This window comes from Muntiacus reevesi, chromosome 1 (assembly GCF_963930625.1).
Source record: "Muntiacus reevesi chromosome 1, mMunRee1.1, whole genome shotgun sequence".
In the NCBI taxonomy this organism is placed as follows: Eukaryota; Metazoa; Chordata; class Mammalia; order Artiodactyla; family Cervidae; genus Muntiacus; species Muntiacus reevesi.
In genome coordinates this window covers 58,331,786-58,355,551 of record NC_089249.1, presented here as the reverse complement: position 1 = coordinate 58,355,551, position 23,766 = coordinate 58,331,786, and the positions used below count along the sequence as shown (strand labels likewise).

The window sequence follows — 23,766 nt, the reverse complement described above, 5'->3', positions numbered from 1 at the left end:
GCCTTGGGGGCAGGCGGCAGGAAGGAAGGTGAGAGGCAAAGAGGAAGGTGTGTATGCACGGTGTGTGTGCGTGTGTGGTGTGTGCACAGGGGTGGGGAGTGCGTCTGCGGAGGGGCACCCTGCTTTTTTCACCTAAAGGCCAACAGCAACCCAAAGGCCCGACCCCGCAGGTTTCCCTCCCCCCAGCTTTTCTATCGCGGCAGCTGTAAATTATTTTTATAATCATCTAAGTCCGATTATACTCAACAAGGCAGTCTGCTAAGAGGGAGGAGAAAAAAAAAAAGCTAAATCTTCACAAAGCAAACCACAAACTTTAAATGCAGCTTTTAAGAAAACCCCCAGGAGCAGAACAGCCTTGACGTCAGCCGGGTATATTTAGCCGAGCCACCGCTGGGCCGGCAGAGGCAGGACGGCAGGGGGGCCATTGCGGGGCCTGGAGGCCGGAGCCCCCACGCCCGCTCACCTGCACCTGGGCGGGCGGATGGCGTCACGGCCGAGGCCTGGGGAATGACAACTAATCTGGCCGAGAGCCTGAGGCCCATGACTTAGGCAAAGCGTCTCCCTCCATAAGGTGGGGATGAAAACAGACCCCAGCTCACCACCAGTGTGAAGGATTAAGCGAGGTAAAGAAGGAAGGGCTTCCCAAGTGGCGCTAGTGGTAAAGTACCCGAATGCATGTGCATGAGACATCAGAGACATGGGTTCGATCCCTGGGTCGGGAAGAGCCCATGGAGGAGGGCAAGGCAGCCCGCTCCAGTGTTCGTGCTTGGAGAATCCCAAGGACAGAGGACCCTGGCAGGGGGCTATAGTGCATAGATTCGCAAAGAGACGGACACGACTGCAGCGACTTAGCACCCAGCACACACAGGGAAACGTTCTCCCCTGGCGGCTCAGACGGTAAAGCGTCTGCCTACAATGAGGGAGACCCGGGTTCAATCCCTGGGTAGGGAAGATCTCCTGGAGAAGGACATGGCAACCCACTCCAGGATTCTTGCCTGGGAGACCCCATGGATGGAGGAGCCTGGTAGGCTACGGTCCTCGGGGTCGCAAAGAGTCGGACACGACTGAGCAACTTCACTTTCACTTTCACGCACAGGGTACAAAGGGAGAAGCAAGTGTGTCCCTGATGTCCTCTCGTCCTGACCCCACCCTGACCTCCCTGTAGGCGCTGGGGACAGTCACAGGGATGAATGAACAGGGGGCAGCCCCGCCCCCGGGAAGGGCACAGGCAGTCCAAGAATGGGTACCAATAAAGCCAGAAAGATGCAGGAAGCGGCCGCATCAGCCAGGGCCCCAGTGTCCTCCCAGGTTCAACTTCTGAAGATGCTCAGCTTACTCCAGATGAAGTAGGCTCTGTCTGAGTCTACATTTTTGAAATCGGAAGGTCTGTCCAAAAGTCCAGAATCTCTGGCTTCTCTTGAAGAAACAGGAGCCGAGGAAACAGTGAACCTCCATTCGCCCTCCCCGACTCCCAGCATCGACAAGCCGCCGTGGAAGTGGGGGCGCAGACTCCCCTGTTTGCCCCCAGGCACCAGCACTCCCCACCGCACACAGCACAGAGGTGGGGGCGGAGGCAGCCCTTCATCATTCAGTATTCTCGACACTTCCCTCTTTCGTGTGACCCACCTGGTCCCTGCGGTCCCCCAGCTTGGGGACGTGGACACAGGCCTGGGGTCAGAGGAGCCCCGATGTTTGAGCCGGGGCTCGCTGGGACAAGAAGAGGAGGGTGTTCTGGGCAGAGGGAACAGAAAGCCAAGAGTGGGTTTCAGACGGTGTGGCCTGGGTGGGGGTGGGGAGGCTAAGAGGGCTGGGTCCCTTGGGGGTGAAAGGAGTGGTGGAGGGTGGGGACCAGGAATGGCGTGATCCAGCCGCAGCATCGGGAGCAACGGGGAGATGTGAAGGGGAGAGACCAGGGGCTGCAAGGAGTCCTGGAAGAAAAGGAAGACAGCTTCTCCATCCTTCTCTCCAACTTCCTGAAGCCCAGGAGGGGGAGGGGCGCCTGCGGAGGAGAGGCAGCCAGCAAGCCCGTTACCATGGAGATTGGGCTGCAGCTCCCCAGCTCCCCCGGGGAGAGAAGGGCCTCCCATCCACCCCAGCCAGGACAGCAGAGCCCGAAGGAGGCAAGTGTGGGGGTCCCAGGGGAGGTGCAGAGCGCCCTCCCACCCCCCACCTCACTCAGAGTGCCAAAGTGAGAAACTGAGGCTGAGAACTGGGCTCCCTGTGAAGCCTGTACCACCCCTGCGCCCCGCCCCAGGGCAGACATGAGCCAAGGAGGGTCTGCCTGGTGCTGCGGTGCTCCTGGAACGCGTGTGGTCCAGGGCTGGGGATGCACGTGGGGGACACACGCCCCAGCCCACAGGAGGCTTACAGCTCAAGGCACGTGTGCGTGCTCAGTCGTGTCCCACTCTTTGTGACCCCCATGGACCGGAGCCTGCCAGGCTCCTCTGTCCATGCGGTTCTCCAGGCCAGAATCCTGGAGTGGGTTGCCATTTCCTCTCCCAGGGGAGCCTCCCGACCCAGGGATCGAACCTGCATCTCCAACATCAGCAGGCAGATCCTTTACCACTGGGCCAACAGGGAAGTCCGTGACTCAAGGAGCCATGCGCCAAAGGCAAGAGAGCAGGGCCAAGCGGGGGTCCCTGACTGCCCAGGTGCCCCATGCCTGTCAGGCACAGAACCAAGTGTTCTCAGCAAAGAGGTGAGTGAAGAGATAACGGAGGGGCGAGGGGGCCAGAGGACAGGCGGTGATTCGGGCAGGGGCGTCAAGGAGGGCCTCCCTGGAGGAGGTGAGCCATGGGGTAATCTAGAGGGGGAGCATTTCAGGCTGAGGGTACTGTGCGTATAAGAGCTAGAAGGGGAGTGCGGGGTGGGGGGCTGCTGAAGGTGCACAGGGGGGCCAGGAGGCCAGAGCGGAGAAGAGGGGGTTTCCAAAGGGTGATCTAAGGGGGCCTGGGAAGCCCCTGCAAGGGCTGCAAGGCTTTAGCTTTTGGCAAGCTGGGGGTGAGCAGAGGGAGGGGTTAAGGCGTGCAGAGGAGCCAACTCGAGGGGCCAGTGGGGGGAGGTGATGGGGTCCTGGGGTCGCGGGGTCCGAGGGCTCCCGCGGGAGACGGGCTGGCAGAAGCTGCCACGCTTCAGGGTAACCAGGAGACCCAGGGACCCGCGTCAGCAGGAGCAGAGCTGGGGGCGGGCGAGTCGCCTGTCACCCACTAACGGCCTGTTTGTATCTCAGGAGCACGGGCGGCCCCGGACGTAACGAGGGCGACGACTCCAGGCTCTTCAGCCTCTTGGGTGCCCGCCCCCCACCACACTCAGCCATCCCCGGGGACTCTTAGCCGCCATCCAGTCCACCAGACCCCCCAAGAGCCCCTCATCAGGGCTGCCAGGGCCTTCCTGGCTGAGCGTCTAGCCCCTTCTAGCATGGGAGACTGCACACAGACCCCAGCAGAACTGATTCCCCCCGAAGCCCCCCAGATAGTCCAGTCCCACTAGTCCTGTCCGCCACACGGAAGTGAAAACCCACAGGAAGCCAAGGCAATGCTTAAAGATGCTCGGAGGGCCCCACCTGGGTCACCTCTGTCCTCAACAAGCCCACCGGCTCTGATCCCCTCCTGCTGAAGGGGCAGGGAGGGGACAGCAGGGTGCCCTGCGCCCACCCCTCCGCACGCCCAGGGCAGCGCCAGGCGCCCCCGCACCGGCCCTGGAGCTGCACGCCCCAGCCTGTTCTGCAGCCTCAGCAACTGAGCACAGGAGGATTCCTTTTCACTCCCTTTTTATTTAATGTTTTTTAATAATAAAGACATTAAAAAGAACTCCACTACTACTTAAAAAAAAGAGTGAAGACTGCGTTTCCCCAGCACAGCTCAAGGAGTACTTAAGGACATATAATTGCTGCATTTTCTCTGGTTCAAGACCTCTGGGAACTGAAGAGCCGCTCGTCCTCTTTGTACCCGAGTGGCAGGGGTGTCTCTGGTCCCCATAATCACTGTGAGGCCACAGAGGCCAAGCTCGGGGTGCCCCCAAGGTGCACCCCTCACCCCAAGGCCCCCACCCTCGGCTAGGGACCAGCTCTGGTGGCCGGCTCACAAGGCATGCAGGAAACTTCTATTTGGTCTCTATTTTCCTCCTAACATCTACACTCCCCTCTCTGCTCTCTGGAGAACACGGCATTTGGGGAGTGCTGAGGGCTTCTTGATTTGAAATATCACCAAAGCAGGGAGCCTGGCCCCAGCTGCCTCTGGCTGTGACTAAGAGCTGGGGGCTTCCCCTCCCGGAGGGCTGAAACGCTGCCATGAGCTGCCCTTGCACCTGCCACCCTTCCCCAAGATGAAGATGGGATGGTGGGGCTTTCAGGGGGCAGGGGACAGCTCTGTGGGAGCAGCCACTGAAAACCAACAGAGAGCGAGCCCTGGGCCACCAGAGTGAACGTCTGTTATCTCAGAAAACCCACCAGCAAGCCCGAGGACCCATTTCACAGATGGGGAGCAGCGAGGCGAAGGAGGAGGCCAAAGGTCACCCAGCTGGGACCAGAGTCAAGGCTGCCTGACTCTGAGGTCTGCTAAGCGGGAGATTTTAAGGTGGAAAGCTATGTATGAAAGTACATCCCAGGATTTCCCTGGTGGTCCAGTGGCTAAGACTCTGCGCTCCCAACGCGGGGGTCTGCAAGTCCATCCCTGGTCAGAGACCTAGGTCCTGCATGCTGCAGCTAAGAGCTCAAATGCCGCAACTAAAGATTCCGCGGGCCGCAACTGAGATCCGGTGCAGCCCAATAAATTAAATAAATGGTCCGTTCGGTAAAAAGTACATCCCACAAGGAACCTCTGAACCTCTGGCTAGCTAATGATGCTCTGTATTCACAGGGGCATCCGCCCTCCCCCTTCTCCTGGATCACCCCCACCCAACCAGCTGAGAAGCAAACCACACGCCAAAACCCACCCTGGGCCCTGCGGCCTCTGAGAGACCGTGTGAACCCTGGGGGTTCCCGGGGTGGCCCCACAGTGCCCGGCGACCTCAGACGCCCCATGCCCTCCCCAACCGCTTCCCCCCAAGTTACTTACCAAAACGCCCCATCATCATCCTGCAAACAAGAGCAGAGAGAAGCGTCAGACGGTCCTCAGAGCTGAGTGAGCCGCGGGGCGGAGGGTGGTGGGGGTGCCCCGCAGGCCCGCAGCTGGCCAGTCGGAGTTATAAAAATGTAAGTCCCACTTGGATAAGTTCTCTCCCGCTCTAATTACAAACCGGAGGTGCTTATGTGGATTCTAAATGTTTGCACAAGACGGGAAGCAAATAGATATCTCTAAGCCATCCTTTTAATGCCATTTGGGGGGGTGGGGGGTAGCGGGCATTTAATCAAGGGAGTAGTTAACACGGAGAACAATTCAACAGAAAACAGGTCTTCTGGCACCTTGAGCTTAAACTTTAAAATAAAACTATTACAATCCATCAGGTGCTTGGTCGTGTCTGACTCTTGTGACCCCCCCGACCCACCCGGCTCTTCTGTCCATGGGATTCTCCAAGCAAGAACACTGGAGTGGGTTGCCATTTCCTTCTCCAGGGGCTCTTCCTGACCATGGGATTGAACCCACGTCTCCTGCATTGCGGGCGGATTCTTTACCACTTGAACCATCAGGGAAACCTTGAGTTTAATCTTTAAAATACAAGGGTGCAGACTACCCAGAGGTCACATTCTGGGGAGTGAGGACAACACATTTCCGGGGAAGCGTGAAACTAAAGGGTCCTGGTGAAACACAGGCTGGGCCCTGACTCAGGGTGAGAGCTGAAGCCACGAAGGACGGGTGGCTGGGTCCTCCCGAAGGATCTGGGAGCGCGAACGCACAGGTGCTTTCTGTGCACCAGCTTCCTGAGAGGCAACGAGACCTCGGCTTCACCCCCAAACCCCTCTAGACTCAAGTCCTCTCCACCTTGTTTAACAAGTAGTCTCTAGGGCACCTACTATGCACAGGTCATAGAGATGTGGAAATAAACACCCCGTGGCCCTGCCGCAGGACCCCTGATGGTGAGAGAGACTCCTAAGCCCACATTTCTACACAGCCCCCACACAGCAGCAATGAGACATACAGGAGATGCTACGGGAAGTAAAAGGAAGCCAGCCACTCCTGCTTGGCAAACAGGGAGGGCTTCCTGGAGGAGGCGACCCATAGGACAGAGAAAACCTGGAGTCTGGGAGAACAGGAAGGAGGCTGGGCAGCCTCTGCTGGAAGCCTCTCTCTACCTTGACTTCGGGGCACCCCCCCTCCCCCCACCACACTGCCTGAAATTCCCTGAGGACACACTGTACTTCCCACAAGGCCCCTGGGCTGGATTTCACATTTCTATGGACACAATCTTTCTGGCCAGCTAGACCGCCACCCCTGGAGGAGGGAAACCGCATCCTCTTAGCCTCTGGGCACCCAGCACGGTGCCCGCCGCACCGCAGGCCCTGTGGGTGCTGGTGACCCGTGTCAATCGTTGGGGCCACTCCCTCAGGGGCCGGCTCTGGAGACAAAGCTCCCACTGCCCCCTGCTGCCCTTTCAGGGATCCCTCACCCACTTCAAGATCAGGGAAGATGGACACAGCATCTTCCCATCACAGCAGGCAAGTAAAAGTTAAGGATTTTGAAAGAGGAAATGGGGGAGAGGTGTTTAGACTGATCGGGAGGACCCGTGGTCCTCACTGATTCATCCATCTATCTTAGCTCCGTCAGAGGGAGGGCGCCCCCCACCGTCAATAGGCCTGGCTGCTCCCGGCCCCTTCAGTGGCCATCTGCCTCCTGCCCTCCCATCCAGGGGGACCCGGGACTCGCTGTGACCCACAGTAGACAAGGACACAGCATGCAGGGGGCCAGAGGCCTGCAGTTGCCCTGTCACGCCCCGGGGACCCTGAGGACCCCCGGGAGGAAGCCGGCTCCATGAAAGTGAAAGCCACGGGGAGGGACAGAGGCCCCCACCGGCCAGCGCCAGCCACCAAACTGTCAGCAAACAAAGTGACCGTTGACTTAAGCCCCGAGGTTTGGGGTGGTTATTTACACAACGATGGATAACCAAGACGCTAGCCCGCTCCTGACTACCCACCCCCCAAGCTGCCCTTCTCCTGCTCCCGAAGGGGCCGAGCTGGCTGCGTGAGACCCCTCCCCAGGTCAGGCTCAGCACCGTGTCCCCGTCCCCCCTCCCCTCCCGGGGCCATGAACAGCCGTGCACACACGGCACACCCGTCTCTCCCGTCCACCTGACGGCCCCCACACGGGGAGTGGCTTCCTGTGCCGGCCTGATTTCTGAAAGACCGTCCATGAATTCATGACACAGTAATTAATCACTCCCTGAACTGAGCAGGTGGGTGAGCTGAGACGATCAATTTTTAATGTCCTGTTTCATCGGAAACAGCTTTAGTAGGGAGGCACAGAGGCAGTGCATTTTAAAGGTTCTTCGTAGGGTGTCCTAAGGCCTCTTACAAACCACACGCAAAATAGATCCATTTGATTTGCTATTTTCAATAGATTTGAAGCTTTTCAGACTTCTTAAAAAGTGCCCTCCAGCCTTCTCGAAAAGGCCAGAGATGGCTCAGGACTTTCTCAAAGGAAGTTCTAGTTTAGATGCGTGACTCCTTCCCTCCGATGGAGCTAAGATAGATGGATGAATCAATTAGGACCATGGGTCCCTGGACCAGTCTAAACACCTCTGTCCCATTCCCTCTCTCAACATTCTTAAAGTTCACCTTCCAAATAAGGAATAACAGTCCACATCTTTGGAGAATAACTTACTTCAAAACATTAAAAATTTGGACGTCATTAGCATGCCTAACTACAAGGAAGTTCACTGTTATAAATTTCCCCTCATTCTTATAAGAGATTTTGAATGTGATCAATTATATTTTTCTTTATTATTCCCTGTCTCATTCCAGAAAAGATTTCCAGCAGCGTAAAGAAGTTTTAATTCATATGCCACAGGTATTGACTCATTTTTCTATTTAGGGAGAAAATAAAAGATATGGGATTTCTCATTTAAACACCAAACCAAACTGCTGTGTTGCCCTTTTTCAGCAAGACAAACAAACAAACAAAAAAGAAAACAAAGAACAAAAATCAAAACCAAAAACACTTTGAAGAAAGTGCACGAAAGGTGGAAAGCTAGGGTGGACACTTGGAGAAAATTCCATCCCAGGGTCAAGGGTCACATAGAGGAAAATGGCCCCTACATGTCTGAGGGTCCCCAGCTGGAGCGGGGCCTGGGGGCGGGGTCCACTTACTCGGTGGTCGTCGTCAGCTCCTCGGTGACGTGGCTGGAGTGCAGCAGGCCTTCCCGTTTCTGAAAACCCCAAAATGGACAAGCAGATCAACACGCGGGCGGGCAGGCAGAGCAGGAGGACATCACCGGCGGGGCAGCCACAGGGGTGGCCCTATGGTGGCCGGAACCTGCTCCCCATTACCCTCCCCCAAACCCTCTGCTCTCCACACTGTTCTTAATGCAGCTGCGGGGGTCTCAGGACAGTCACCCCAGCTCCCAAAGGACGCCCTGCAGCTGGGGAGGCAGGCAGCATGAAGGAATATGCATGACATGAGGGAGGCACCAGATTAAATAACACACGTGCGCTGGGCTGAACAGGGTCGCCCAGGAGCCGTGTCCATTCAGAGCCTCCGAGCGTCACCTCATTTGGAAACAGGGTCTCCGCAGATGTAATGAGTTAAGATGAGACCGTGACGGACTAGGGTGAGTCCTGGCTGAAGACTGGAGTCCTTATGAGAAGAGAAGAGAGAGACACAGAGGGAAGAGGCCACATGAGGCGGAGGCAGAGATCGGAGGTGCGTGTCCACACCCCAAGGAAAGCCAAGGGCGCCGGCAGGTGCTGGAAAAGGGAAGGAAGGGACCCTCCTTCGGAGGGACCCAGTCGGCGCCCTGATCTGGACTTTGGGCCTCTGTTATGTGAGAGAACAAATGTCTGCTTTTTTCAGCCACCGCTTTGAGGGATTTTGTTCCAGCAGCCCCAAGACACGCGCATGGTGTGTGACACGCCTGTCCTGGAGCCTGGCAGGTGCAGAGAGGCGGCGATGGTGGTGGACGGGGAGCCCGCGCGTCCCCTCCTCAGGGGAGAGCTCGGAAGTCTAACCCAACCCCGCTGTGAGCCCCTCCTTGAACCCCTCCATGGACAGGGAGCTCGCTTCCTGCTAGACACTTCTCAAGATCCAAGCTCCGCGGGCTTTCCTGAGCTCAGCCTCCAGGGAACTCTCACAACTGGATCTAGTGAATGGAGAGTAACCAGCATTGGGCAGCTGTCAGCTTTCCCAAGGCTTCACCCTGGCTGATTCTCAGGAGCACCCATGGGGGGCTGGGGGCGGGGGTGTGAGACTCAGAGACATGTTATCCACTTACTCACACATCAAAGGGGCATCATGCTCTCACCGGACTCTGGACCCAGAGCTGGGTATAAGTCAGACAGACTGAATATTTTGAAGTCTATGGTAAAGACTCTTGAGAATCCCTTGGACTGCAAGGAGAGCCAACCAGTCAATCCTAAAGGAAATCAGTCCTGACTATTCTGATGGACTGGTGTTGAAGCTGAAGCTCCAATACTTTGGCCACCTGATGCGAAGAGCTGACTCATTGGAAAAGAGCCTGACGCTGGAAAAGATTGAAGGCGGGAGGAGAAGGGGACGACAGAGGATGAGATGGTTGGATGGCATCACCGACTCGATGGATGAAAGTTCGAGCAACCTCCAGGATATAGTGAAGGGAAGCACGGCGTGCTGCAGTCTGTGGGGTTGGGAAGAGTTGGACAGGACTCAGCAACTAAACAATAACAACACAGTAGAATCTCAATTTTATGGGGAAAGCGCTGCAGCTCAGGAAAACCAAGTGACCTTCCAAGGCCATGTTGCCAGGTGCAAACGCAGCCTTCCCTCACTCCTTCCCTCCACAAACTGCCACGCTTCTCGCATCTCCCCATATCGACTGGATAATCAGACACACAAGGAACAGGCCAGGGGCAACTCTAAGGCCTGAGGCTGGCCAGTCCCCAGGGCCTCCCTCCTGCTTCATTTCTCTCTGGCCGTGGCCCAGAGAATCCTCCCGTGACCTCGGTCAAGGAAGAAAGTGCCAGTGAGTGCCTGCCTGGGCCAGTAAAACATTCTGCAAACCCCAAAGATTTTCTTGGACCGAAGCGCGGGCCTGAAAGGAAATATCCTGGTTACTGAGCTGCAGAGAGTTCGTGGAGCCCGGAGTCTGACGTACATGGGCTTGGGAACCACGTTCTCATGTGTCCTTAGGAAGCCTTTCCCGGCCGACCGCCCCAGAAGAGCATCCAAGATGAGGGGAAGAGGCACAGTCCCCTGTCCATCACCACCTCTGACCGCAAACGTCCCCCTTTGGGAAGCAGATGCGGCAGAGCAGCAGGTAAGCCTCGCCTGGGGCCCCGGGGGGCATTCTTGCCCATCAGGTCTGGGCCGGGCTGTGGGGGTGACGGAGGGGTCAGAGGCTTTGAAAAACAAAGCTCTGGATCAGCCAGAGCCTTGCAGACCGCAGAGACCGTGGGACTGATAGGTTTAAAAACCAGAAGGGAGTGAGGCGCTGGACATCTCCACGAGAGACATCAGGTCCCAAGCGTAACCTCAGTGCTCTGGCAGAAGCAGCCGACTCTTGAAGACCCTAGCCTGCTCTCCTCCTCCAGTGTCCCCCACATCAGGGCGACGGCCCAGGGCACAGTAGGTGCTTAATATATGTTTGCTGGATGAGACTGCACACGCAAACCCAAGGCAGGGTCTATGCCCTTAAATTCAGAGGAAACCGACACGGAAGGTCCAACTCCAATCAGGTGCACCCTGGCGCCCCGTTACATTTTTTCAAATGAAGCAAGCGAAATGACCCTCAAAAAGAGAAGATGGGGGATGATGGATGTAATTGGCAGCGAATGCAAGAGGCTTTGATTGGGGTACCAGAGTATCTATTTCATTCCTCTGGTCTCAGCCCTCTCCACTGAGTAATAAGCTCATTCAAGAGGCCTGAATTCCAGCTACTTGGCTTTGCACAGAAATGAATGCTCTTTTCAAAAATGTGGAAATTAAACCTCCACACACTCAAGCCTTTGAATCTGCCTCTCTTGAAATCAATGCCATTGTTCCTGCTCCATCATTTACCTTGAAGCCAGGGCAAGGCATGCATTTTGTCAAGAGGAAAAAAAAAAATAGAAGGTAGCCTCTTAAGGGAAAAAGAACAAAAAGCAGGCAAACCAGAAGAGGAATGAGAAGGAGTGCATCTTGGAGCCTCTGAGGAGGAGCCGCGGGCAAGCGGACTGCCAAGCTGACAATACTCACCCGCACGACCACCACTTGCACGGAGACGTGTTCCGGGAGGTGAATCGGGGCCCGGAAGTGCATGGCCAAGGCCACGAGGAGGTGGAGGATAGCCACTAGATTCTTCCCGTGGATCGCTGGCCGGGGAGGCAAGAAGCGAACTGTTTTAGATCATAAGACAGGAACCCCAAGCCCACGTCCCAAAGGCAGTGAAACCAACCCCAAAGGGCCTGCTACAGAGCACAGGGAACTATACTCAGTATTTTGCAATAACCTCTAAGGAGGCTTCCCAGATGGCTCAGTGGGTAAAGAATCCGCTTGCAATGCAGGAGACTCAAGAGACCAGAGTCTGATTCCTGGGTCGGGAAGATCCCCTGGAGGAGGGTATGGCAGCCCACTCCACTATTCTTGCCTGGAGAATCCCATGGACAGAGGGGCCTGGGGAGGGGGCTACAGTTCATGGGGAGGCAAAGAGTCGCACACGCCTGGAGTAACAGAGCCCGATGAGAAAAAAGAATCTGAAAAAACGTGTATGTGTAACTGAATCACTCTGCCGAACACCTGAAACGAACGCAACACTGGAAATCAACTATGCTTCAATTTTTAAAAAGGAAAAGGGGAGAGAAGGCAATGAAGATGCTGAATGCAAATGAGAGCTCAGGAAAACCACGGGCGGAACCACAGGCCACAGAAACATGGAGAGAGCTGAGAAGCAGCCTGTGTGAACTTGGTTCATGCAGTTCTGGCTTCTCATTTTTTCTTTCCTGTTGGCCTCAGGTGACTCATGCAACTGCGTTCAAAGGCATGCTGTTCGTAGGAGTGAACCGGGCGGTGGGGAAGGAGAGAGCATGAGCAGGAACGTACCATGGGCACAGGACACGGGAGAGGTTCTGGAAAAACAGGGCACCTGGCCGCCAACCCACCCACAGCCACGCACATTCTTATCTGGGCACTTAACGGTCCTTCCTCTGTGCCACCGAGCTTCTCCAACAGGGAACGCCAAGCAGCGCAAACGGAGCTTGGGGTGTCGGACGTTGACTCCCGCCCTGCCTGGGGCCCTGGCTGCCAACCCAGCCCCACCAGCTCTTCTGCAGGATGTGGGCCAAGGCGTGCTTATCACCCGCCCTGTGCCAGGCTTCACTGATTCCCTCCCCCAGCCTCACAACCCAGGAGGCGGGTCTGTCCTGGGTCTCCATGCCAAGAAGCCAGGGGAATCGGACGGCAGTCTTGGTCTCACCCAAGCGCAGGGACCCCAGGGCGCCCTGGCCGCCCCGCCCTGGGGGTGAGGCTGGGCGGCGGGCAGCTGGGTCAAGCCCTTTCCAGCCTCTCATGGTCAATGCTCCACTTCTCCGGGTTTACGTTCTGGCCCGAAATACTATGATGCACGTGTTCTTAAAGCCAGCACGCTCGGTGACATACTCTGGGGACCAGACTGAACCCCATCCCAAGGTCCTGCCCCAGCGAGTCACCAGTAACACAGCTCATTGGGTGTTGGCGCCCCCAGTACGTGGGGTGGAAGAACCTCTCAGAGCTTCTTCTGTCTTATAACGCAAACCCCCGCCCTGGCTCTGGAAGTCTCCCTTGACCAACCAGAAACAAGCCCTCTCCTCTCTAAAGCCTGGGGACATCAGCAGGTGTGACTTCACCCCTTACCGATGGGCCCCCGGGATCATCACCTTGCTCCACTCCCGGCCGCCTCTCTCAAACCCGGACGGTGGCCCGGCCAGACCCGCAGATGAATGACTAGGCGGGAAGCTAGACGGCCAGGCCCCCCAGCTCCCCGCCTGGACCCGCCAGCCGCTTACAGTCCACGCTCCACTGAAGCGGCCGGCTGTGGGGCCGCAGCAGCTCCTGCACCGCCTCTAGCACTGTCTGCAGCTTCTGCTTCTGTCCGATTTCCGACTGGGTCACCTCGGCCACGTTCAGCTTGCAGTCTGCCAGCTTTTCTGCAATAAGAAGGACAAGGACAGTGTCAGGAAAAGCTGGAGGGACACAGGGCCGCCTGGTCAACCGGCTGCGATGAGGTCTCCCCACCCCCGGCATGGTCGAGTGGATCAGATCACCCCTGGCCGCGGGGCCCGCCAGGATGCTGTGCCGTGGAACTCTGAACTTGCAAGTCACCCCCGTTCCTTAGAAAACCACACCAGCAGGAAAAGGAGGGGTGGGGAGGTCAAGGATTCAAGTGTGGGTGTCCCACCTGGGAACATTTTACGCCCAGAGAATCGACAGGATGATTCAGGGTGCGGCTGGGGAGGCGCGGAGGTGACCTGTGGGGACGGGACTGGAGGTGAGGAGGCTGAGCCAGTGGGCTCCCAGGGGGAGGAGGACTTAGATGAGAAAACAGGAAGGCCTCAGATGTGGCCCCTGCCTCCTCGCACCTTGCACTCCCCCCTTCTTTCTCTACTGCTCGGACCCCACAGCGAGAAGGATTATGTGACATTCAGGTCCCTGAGACCCTTTTCTCACCAAGAGGGAGCAGGAAGCAGTCACGAGGAGCCGACCAGCATGGTCATGTCTGCTCCAGACTCATTTACAGAGACTGAGCCTCGGGCTTCCCCGGTGGCTCAGCTGGTAAAGAATCTGCCTGCAACGCAGGAGACCTGGGTTCGATGCCTGCGTTGGGAAAATCCCCTGGAGAAGGGAAAGGCTCCCCACTCCAGCATTCTGGCCTGGAGAATTCCATGGAATGTATAGTCCATGGGGTCACAGAGAGTCGGACACGACTGAGTGACTTTCACTTTCACTAAGCCTCAGCCTTCGAGCCTTCATTCCCTTCCCGGGCGGGGCCAGAGGGACCCCCTCACTGCACTCTTTGTGGAGGGGCAGGCTGGGAGGGCTCCCCAGGCTTCCTGCCTGTTCACTCATTCCCAGACTCGGGGGTTCCCCGATAGGTCTCCTCTGCAAAGCAACAGATAGGACGTCACAGGACATAATGAGATCAGGAACCCGGACGGTGATGAGAAAGTGCTGGGCAGAGAGGCGGAGGCGCTGTGAGCCTCGGGCACGGAGGTGCCGGAGGCGGTGGCCCTGACGGGAGGGAGGTGCAAAGGCCGTGGCGTCCAGGCCGGGTACAGGCCTTCCGTTTGGCGAGCGGCCCCCAGCAAGGATCTGTTTAAGGCGTCTTCTCCGGACGCCCCTGCTGCTTCAACACGGTCTCCCCACATCCTCCCCTCCCTCAACCAGCTCAAGAAGCAGCAGTTTAAAAGCCCCCTTCAGGATCCTATGATGACACAGCAATACCTGCTGGAATGAAGGACACGCCTTCATTCATTCATTCACTTATAGAATGGTTACTGAGCACCGACTACGTCCAGGCGCCGTCCTAGGGCCGGAGCCAGCACAGACCAGAGAGGACTCTAACGGGGGTCACGGGGCAGTCGGCCACACCTGAAGGGCATCGGCTCGTGCAGGGCAGGCTGTGCCAGAGGCAAAACAAAGCAGCTCAACAGAGGACGGAGGTGATTCCCGTTTACGTGTTTTCATTTCCCCCCATCTGCATCTAATAGGTCTGAGCTGAATAACCCACCGCTGTCTGTCCACACGCGTGCTCACTTGCTCTGTCGTGTCGGACTCTCTGTGACCCCCATGGACTCCGCCAGGCTGTAGCCCGCCAGGGTCCTCTGTCCACGGGATTTTCCCAGCAAGAATACTGGAGTGGGTTGCCGTTTCCTCCTCCAAGCTGTTCATGTGACCCCCCCAGCCCCGCTGAAAATACAAAGAAGGTCCCCAGGCGCTCAACAGCCAGGGACAGGACGGAACAGAGACCCCTGGGGAAGGAAGTAGGGTTGTAGAGAACCAGGTGGTCAGAGAGCCTCGCCCACCGGGGAGAGATGAGGAGCTGGGCACGTCTCTGCAGTCCCTTCCAGCCAAACCTGCAGACGGAACGTCCCGGGGGAGGAGAGGCCGTCGATGGACAAGGGGAGGAAAGGGCAGGAGCCTGCTAGAGCTGCCGTCACAAGGCACCGCGGGATGAGTGTCTTAAACATGGAGATTACTTCCACGCCGTCCCGGAGGCTAGAAGTCCAAGATCGAGGTGTCAGCAGAGTCAGTCTCCTCTGAGGCTTCTCAAGGATGTCGGCTTGCAGACATCCTCACCTGGCCTTCCCTCTGTGTGTGTCTGCATCCTCATCTCCTCTTCTTAAAAGGACACCAGTCTGAAGGGTTTAGGGCCCACCCCAGTGACCTCATTGTAACTACAAAGATGCTGTCTCCAAATACAGTCCCATTCTGACGTCTTATGACTTCAGGGGGGACACAGCTCAGTCGATAACAGAAAACAAGGCGATCGGTCAAGCCTGATGCTGCCTGCAGCCATGTCTCAGGAAACGACCCCGTGTGGGAGAGAAGAGGTCCGTGGCTGCCTGTATCACCCGCATCCATTTGCCCACTGATGGGGCTTGCAGGAGCGGCTCAGGCTTTGGCACGGCCAGGACCCCTCTCTCCCGAGCCTGGGAAGAGCCAGAGGAAGACAGGGCGGACTCTCCAGGGGGCAGGAAAACATGGGTGAATACGTGGCTCTGAATACTTATTACAGAAGGAGGCGCCTGCCTTTTCTCCAGGAGAAGGGAGAGCCTGAGTCCGAGCAGGACGGCAGCCAGCCCGGGGGCCCCCCTCACTGCCTGCCGGTGGTCCCCCGGACAACACTGCCCATCCAGGAGTGCCACACCCCGGGAACCTGCCCTGGCAGACGGTCTGGCAGCTGCTCCCAGAACCCACTCTTAGGGAGAGGGACGCACTGGGGGCTGGTGGTGACCCACAGTTGGTCAAACCCACGGTCTGCTCTCTGTCCTCAACTCCCTCCTCCTCCTCTATCCCTCCCCCGGTTCCTCCTCCCTCCTGGCTGGACCCTTCAGAATCCTGTCCTGGCCCCTCCTCTGACCCCTGACCACCCCCCACCAAGGCCCTGTCCCCAGACCTCTTCTCTCTACAGAGTGAGTGAAAGTCGCTCAATCGTTTCCCACCCTTCGTGACCCCACGGGTTATACAGTCCATGGAATTCTCCAGGTCAGAATACAGGAGTGAGTAGCCTTTCCCTTCTCCAGGGGATCTTCTGAAGCCAGGGATCGAACCCAGGTCTCCCGCATTGCAGGCAGATTCTTTACCAGCTGAGCCACAAGGGAAGCCCAAGAATACTGGAGTGGGGAGCCTATCCCTTCCCCAGCGGATCTTCCCGACCCAGGGGTGGAAGCCAGGACTCTCACATTGCAGGCAGCCTCTTTACCAAGGCCAGAAATCAGGTTTTGGCCTTGACATTCAGCCCACGTCTAGTTTCAGCTTTCTGTCTTTGGAAAGCAAGGAGCTCAGCTCCTCCATCAGTGTCGCTGCTGGCAGCCCTGGGCCCTAGGGTCATGTGAGCCCGTTGGTTACTACAGAACCTCATCAGTGCAACAGCATCATTAACAGGACCCGGCAAGGCCTTGTGAAGTTCCGTTAATATCTGGATAGTCTCCTCCATTGTTCTCTTCTTTAAACAAAGTGGTATGTCAAACCACTTGACACACAAGAGATTTTAGAACTGCCTTATCAAGGAGTACTTATGCAAGACAGTCAGACAGGATGGAACTGCAGCTACTTTGGAATAAAAAGGCTGCTGGAGCCAATGCCGACCTCTTGTCATACATTGCAGATAATAAAATGGATGCAGCAGGACTCACGGACAACCACAGCCACTTCGGAGCAAGTCCTGCATCTGCTGAGACCAACTGCAGAGGGGACCCAAAGGGTGTGCCTTGAGCAGACGAGGACTCCTTACAGGTTACCTGCTCTCAGACGCGGCTGTGGCCCTACTCCAGGGAGGGCGCTGGCATCCTTTACCGGCATCTACAGCTGAGATGCGGAGGCACCTTGAGAGCCAGACTCCCAGGATCACATCACTAGATCTAAGGTTTAGGGACACAATTTTTTCAAGTGGCTGGGTGAGTGAAGCCACGGCTGCATGCAAAAAGAGTCAGAAATAAAAGAGTGAGTGAGCACCACACTTTTATGTTTGCTTCTGAAAATATTAGAAAGTATCTCCTTTGGGCAGTGAATAAAGCAGAGGTTCAAAGGACTATTTCAATAAAGCAGCAGCCAAGCCTTCAAGTCCAGGAGTCAGGGGGAAGCTAGGGCTTTACATAGAGAAGGGAGGAAGGAAGCTGATGACCCTGGGCAGCTTCACCACCAGTACGATCCTTGTGCAGTCAGTCCAAGACCCACGCCCTCCTCCATCCTTCTGTGCTGAACGTAAGCGTCTATCATCACAAGTGTCCATTTCAGCAGCCTCGAGAGCAATCTAGCACCCGACAGCCCTGAGAACCGCTGTACTGATGATACAATATGAAACAACAAAGCTCCAACCAACATTTCTAATAATCAAACTGTGACACTGGCTAAACAATCTTGGCAACATTTCAGATTTGCTCTTACACCACAGAAGTTCATTCTAAGATGTGGGCTCTCTGCTTAGCCAAACAAAGGTTTAATTCTTGGTGCGGGGCGTTCAGCCAAACACTGAATTTGGACACTCCCTGTGGGTGGGACCACCGGGTCCCATAGTATCAACCATCTCTGCTCAGCCCGCCTCCACCCTCTCCCCGCAGCTGGCCTGGGCAGGATGGACATCTCAGCCAGGGCAGAGGGCACACTGGCCTCCCTATCCCCGCTCCCCTCACTACTCCCAAGGGCTTTCTCATTCACTGGTTGCTCAGGCCACAATCCTGGCCATCAGCTTCTTGCCTCTGGCAGCTTTAACCTCCAAAATATCCTCTGCTTCCATCCCACACCGAGCCACCCCATCCAATGCCCAGGGAGCTGTGATGGCGCTCCGACTAACCCCCCCCATCTCCCCCTCCTGACTCTGCTCCCTGCCGTTCTGCACCCAGAAGCCCAAGTGACCTTGTAAAGCACAAACTCCTATCTCATCATGGCCCTGCTTACATCCTCAGGCGGCTTCCTGCCATGTGTGATAAAAGCCTCTGTTCCCCAGGGCACGTGGTCTGTCCACTGCCGCCTCCTGCAGCCTCCTTCCGTCGCTCTTTAAACACTACAGACTCTCCTCTCTTCAGAGTCGCGGCTTGGAAGTTTCTTTCCCTGTCAACTGGTGCAGAAGTCGGCTGGGATGTCAGCCCCCCTGGGGGCTGCCCCTGATGGCCCGGCCCCTCCAGCCCAGCCAGCTCTGCTCCCTGTAAACCTCCCCAGTTCTCTCCGTAGCACTGGGTTCTCTCTCTTTCTCTCTCTGTTGTGGCCACACCGTGCGGCTGGTGGGATCTTAGTTTCCAGACCAGGGGTGGAACCAACACGCCCTGCAGCAGAAACACGGAGCCCTAATGAGTGGACTTCCAGGGACGTCCCAGGCGTTCTCTTAGAGAACTTGTGTTTTAGGTTGAACCTCCTCACAACAGTTCTCTCTCTTCCCTCTGGCAGAACGGGCATCGGTGGTGGGGCATGGGGACCTTCCTCTCTCATCACCACTGAGTCTCCACACCCACCACCCTGTGGGTGAAAGGATGTTCATTCAGCAAACGAAGGGACAACCAGAAAAAAACACAGCTTCTCCTTCCTCACGTGCTTCCCAAGGACTGACCGAACAAGGACAACCCCACAGCCTCAGAGCCGGGGACATGACACGGTCCCTCCCCCTCGCGGGCTCCCCCCAGATCATACCGTCTGTAGGCACTGCTGTGTAGAGTGCGGAAACCAGCCCGCGGGGACCGGGCTCGAGGAAGCACGCAGAGGCTGAGCCGAGCCCAATACCTGGGCAGCTGCAGAGGCTGCGCCCTGCGGGTCCGGGGTCAGCCCCCTCCCTATCTGTCTGCTGTCCCTCAGTATCTCTCCCACCAAAAGCACCCCCTAAATCCCAGGTGCTTGACTCAGACCCCAGCCCCGCTCCCAGCACATGCCTGAGGAGCAAAACACAACCTCACCCCAGTGCTGGCCCCCCTGGAAGGAGGGACCCTCCAGCTGGTCTGCGGGGAGACCCCTGCGCAGGACGGCACGTGTCTGTGGGTCAGTAAGGGGCAAGGAGTGTGAGCAGGTGAGCCCGGAGAGCAGGTCTGCACCCCACCAGGGCTGGGAGGGGCCCTTAGGAGACGAGTTACCCCAACGGGCAAGGGGACGCGGAGTCCTCCAGGCCACCCTCACGGGGGCCCGAGAGAGGGGACCTGGAGCCCAGTCGAAGCTGAGGGCCCAGGGGCTCGCCACCTGGGAGCCGAGGGCTCAGGCCCGCGGCTTACGGACAACTGACCGATGCCTCCACATAGAGCACGGCGTGGTCCGGCTCCGGGGCCGCCCCTCCCGGGGACTCACCCAGCAGCTTCTGCAGCACCTGCCCGTCGTACAGGTCCTCCTCCAGCTGCTTCACGATGATCCTCTCCTCCACCAGCACGTCGTTGATCCAGTCGATGAGGACCTGCGGGTGGACAGGCGGTACGGCCTCGCTCGCTGGTGCCTGGAGGACCAGGCGGTGACCAGAGCGCGTGCAGAGGGGGCGACGCCCCCAGGGCAGGGGCCGGGCGAGTCCCAGGGGAGAGGCAAGCTGCTCTCCGCACGCCCGCCCCCACCAGGCTGCCCCACCAGAATCCCGTGGGATTCACAGGGGCCGGGCGGAGGGGGCACCCGGGGGAAACTGCCTGCCTCCTGGAGGGGGACTTGAGTGCATGAGAAAACTCAGCCAAAGGAGATGATGGTATTCACCACAACATGGGAGGCGAGGGGAGCAAATGAGGAAACATCAGTAACACAGCCCCCTCCATCCCCGCCATGGCCCGAGGCAGGACGGTGAGCCGTAAAACGTCCACACCCGTCCTGCCCTTAACATCCACATCAAAACCACGTGAACCTAAAGCTACACAGAGAAGGGGATCCCGAGTGGCCGCTACTTACGGCTCTGAGAACTGGCTCCCAGGGGCACACTACTTTTCTAAGGCTATACAGAGATGGAATCCACGCTCCACACAACGCACCCTGCTAAAACGTGCGATTCGGCGGTTGTCAGGAGACTCACAAAGTTGTACAACGGTCACATCACCCTCAGAAGGACAGTTTCATCCAAAGGAAACCCTGTACCGTCAGCACTCATTCCTCATTCCGCACACCCCGACCTGCTCCTCCCAACCACAAAACTATTCTCCCGAGGGTTTTGCCTGTTCTGGATCCTTCATATGAATGGGAACCGCATCATATGTGATCTTTCATGTCGGGCTTCTCTCCCTCGCTGTTGCTGCTGCTAAGTCGCTTCAGTCGTGTCCGACTCTGTATGACCCCATGGACAGCAGCCCACGAGGCTCCTCCGTCCCTGGGATTCTCCAGGCAAGAACACTGGAGTGGGTTGCCATTTCCTTCTTCCCCTTAGCATGATGTTTTCAAGGTTCACCCACGTTGTGGCACATGCCAAGCGCTCACTCCTTCTTACGGCTGAGTCATAGTCCGTTGTACAGACAGACACACTTTCCGGATTCATTCACCAGGTGATAGAGATTCGGGTTGTTGCCCCTTTGGGCCTGGTGTCAGCCGAGCTACAATGAACACGGGCATGCAAGCTTTACGTGGACACACATGTTCATTTCTCTAGACCAGTCTTTTCTCAACAAGTTTGCCTTCAATTTACCAAGTTTAATATACTGTAAAAGAAGACAGTTTCAATTGTGAAGATATCTACGGAGACACAGGATTCTCACTGAACAGAATCTCATTTGGCCGACACTGCTTAAGGCGCTTCTCCTCAGAATGAAAGCGATGCCCTGAACAGACTTGATCAAAAATATATGTAGTCCGAGGCTTCCCTGTGGAGCTAAACCAATAAAACTGTCTAATTGGTCCCAATGACCTCCTGGAGATGGGCATTTATTGGTCCTCTCGGAGATAAACGAAAAGGACACAAATCCAGCCTAGAGTGTCCTCTGTCACCCTCTGATACCACACCACCTGCAAAACTGGCCACAAAGCAAATTTCTGTGGAGTATGTTCTATTTTCCCTCTAACTCGGAAATATTAAATCAGACACACAATCCCATGAATAGAAGTAAATGTAAATTAAAGGGAGAACTGGAGGAAGAAAGAGGTGAGCAGGCCCGCGGCATCCTGGTTCTGCCGAAGTCACCCCAGCAGGGTGGGTGGGAGGCAGGTGGCCCCACGCTGCAGACCTCCCCCGTCCACCTTCTTTAGGGAGGGAGCATCGGCCTGGGAGCCGGACGTCCCCGCCCAGCGGCCTTCTCTCCCAGCCTCCAGCATCTTTCTCCCATCACCCAGCTCCCACCTCCTCTCTGACCACCTTCTCAGTGTCCTTGTGTGTGTGTGTGTGTGTTTGGGGGGTCGCCATGACACCTTCCCCTCCTCCGAATCTTCAAATGAAATCGCCCTGGACAGCTCCTCTCCACTCTCCTCCAAGGCCGGTTCATGCCATTCTGTGACATGGCATGCCATTCCGTGACATTCAATGCCTCCCTCCCAGTCCCAGTAACCCCCTAAAGGTCCAGCCCCATCTCTGCCCCATCCTCCTGCTAGCATGTTTCATAAGCATCTCTGTCTGAACGTGCTGCCTGCCCCTACCAACTCCCAAATCTCCTCCTTATCTGAGAAGCAAACAGGATACCGTCCTCCAGCTTCAGGAGCCTGGATTCCACCCCTTCATCCCTTCATCCCACTTCCTGACTGCATCCACTTCCCACCATCTCCTCTCCCACTGCCCTCATCCAAACCACCTCCCCGGGCCATTGCCACAGCCCCGCCGGCCAAGGACGCTGCCTCCTCGCTGGTGCTCTTCAGATCCCCAAGCTCCTCTCTGCCCCGGGCTTTTGCACGTGCTAATCCTGGCAGTCTGAATGCACCTCCTGCCGCCTCCATCACTGTCTGGCCACTCTCACTCATCCATCAGGTCTCAAGCTCCGTTATCATCCTCTGAGCATCCCCCCACACTCCACCCAGGTCACATTCCCCAACATGGCTCTCGCTGCACTCAAGGGCCTTTCCCCAAACCTGTTCACGTTTGCAGTGAGAACACAACTTCATTTGTGACTATCTCCCTGCTGGACTTGAAGCTCCGTGAGGGCAGAAACTGTGACCTCTTGTGTGTGGCTCTGTCTCCAGCACCCAGTGCTCACCACTTGACATTGAGTTCGTTGGTTAACTTACTGAGCACCTACTGTGTGCCAGGCTCTGGGAATGAATAAGGTGAGGACTTTATCCTTGAGGATCTTACCTTCCAATCAGACATTAAAAGACAAACAGATGCACACACTGTTGGGCTGTGATTGATGTTATGGAGAAAAATAGGTCAGAACAGTGTGTTAGTCATTCAGTCGTGAACGAATCTTTGCGACCCCACAGACTGTAGCCTGCCCGGCTCCTCTGTCCATGAAATTCTCCAGGCAAGAATACTGGAGTGGGTTGCTATTTCCTTCTCCAGGGGATCTTCCCGACCCAGGGATCAAACCCAGATCTCCTACACTGCGGGCAGATTCTTTACCATCTAACCCACCAGGGAAGCATGGGTGGCGCAGAGATAAAGAGTCTACCTGCCAATGTAGGAAACCCAAGAGACGCAAGTTCGATTCCTGGGTCAGGAAATGGCAACCCACTCCAATACTCTTGCCTAGAGAATTCCATGAACAGAGGAGCTGGCAAGGCTACAGTCCATGGGCTTGCAAAGGGTTGGAGGCAACTGAGCACGCACACACACAAGTCAGGATACAGTGGAGAAGCCTAACAGGCACAGCTCGGCCAAGTGACCAAGGTCAACATTACAGGATCAGTCATGTTGTCACACGTGTCCTGGTGGGATGAGATGAGGGAACTTCACCTCTGTGGTCTCCCGCCCCAAACCCATGACTCTGAGAAAAACATCAGACTAAACCTAATAGGAAGACATTCTCCAAAACCCCTGCCCAGCCCTCCTCAAAACTGACACGGTCATCCAAAATAAGGCAAGTCTAAGAAACTGTCACTCCCAGAGGAGCTAAGGAGACAGGATGACTAATGGCATGTGGGATCCTAGATAGAACCAGAAAAAGTATATCTGCTAAACCCTAAGGAAACTGGAATAAACGGTGGGCATTAGTTAATAATGTATTCATGCTGGTTCATTAATATAACAAATGTACCATGTTGATGTAAGATGTTAATAACGGGGGTAAATTGCGTGTGGAAATACGGGAACTCTTGCACCATCTTTGCTATTTTTCTATAAATTGAAAACGGTTCTAAAAATTTGTCTGTTGAAAAAATCAGGCAGAGTGTGGGGCTAGAGAGGGCAGACGGTGGCATCGCCAACTCAGTGGACGTGAGTGTGAGCAGACACTGAGAGACGAAGGACAGAGGAGCCTGGCGTGCTGCGGTCCATGGGGTCGCAGAGAGTCGGACACAACAGCAGCATCGGAGCCAAGCAGTCACATTAGACCAGCTCAAGGGCTGACACTGAGTACCTTTCTGTGCCAGGCCGTGGGGGCAAGGGAGGCTCAACTTGCCCCCTCCTCGCTCCGGGAGTGCGGGTCCAGCCAGGGGACAGAGAGAGATGAAG

At 56.5% G+C, this 23,766-nt stretch overlaps 1 protein-coding gene across 1 annotated transcript in view; it reads right to left on the bottom strand.

The window, feature by feature from the left end:
- PARVB (parvin beta) overlaps positions 1–23,766 on the bottom strand; it is a 113,458-nt gene that overhangs the window by 19,421 nt on the left and 70,271 nt on the right. The window contains exons 4-8 of the mRNA XM_065945150.1: positions 19,560–19,662; positions 13,082–13,222; positions 11,298–11,413; positions 8,240–8,298; positions 5,055–5,074 (exon numbers count right to left, since the gene is read on the bottom strand). Of these exons, the coding sequence (XP_065801222.1) occupies positions 5,055–5,074; positions 8,240–8,298; positions 11,298–11,413; positions 13,082–13,222; positions 19,560–19,662 (439 nt within the window). The remainder of the gene's footprint in view (positions 1–5,054; positions 5,075–8,239; positions 8,299–11,297; positions 11,414–13,081; positions 13,223–19,559; positions 19,663–23,766) is intronic.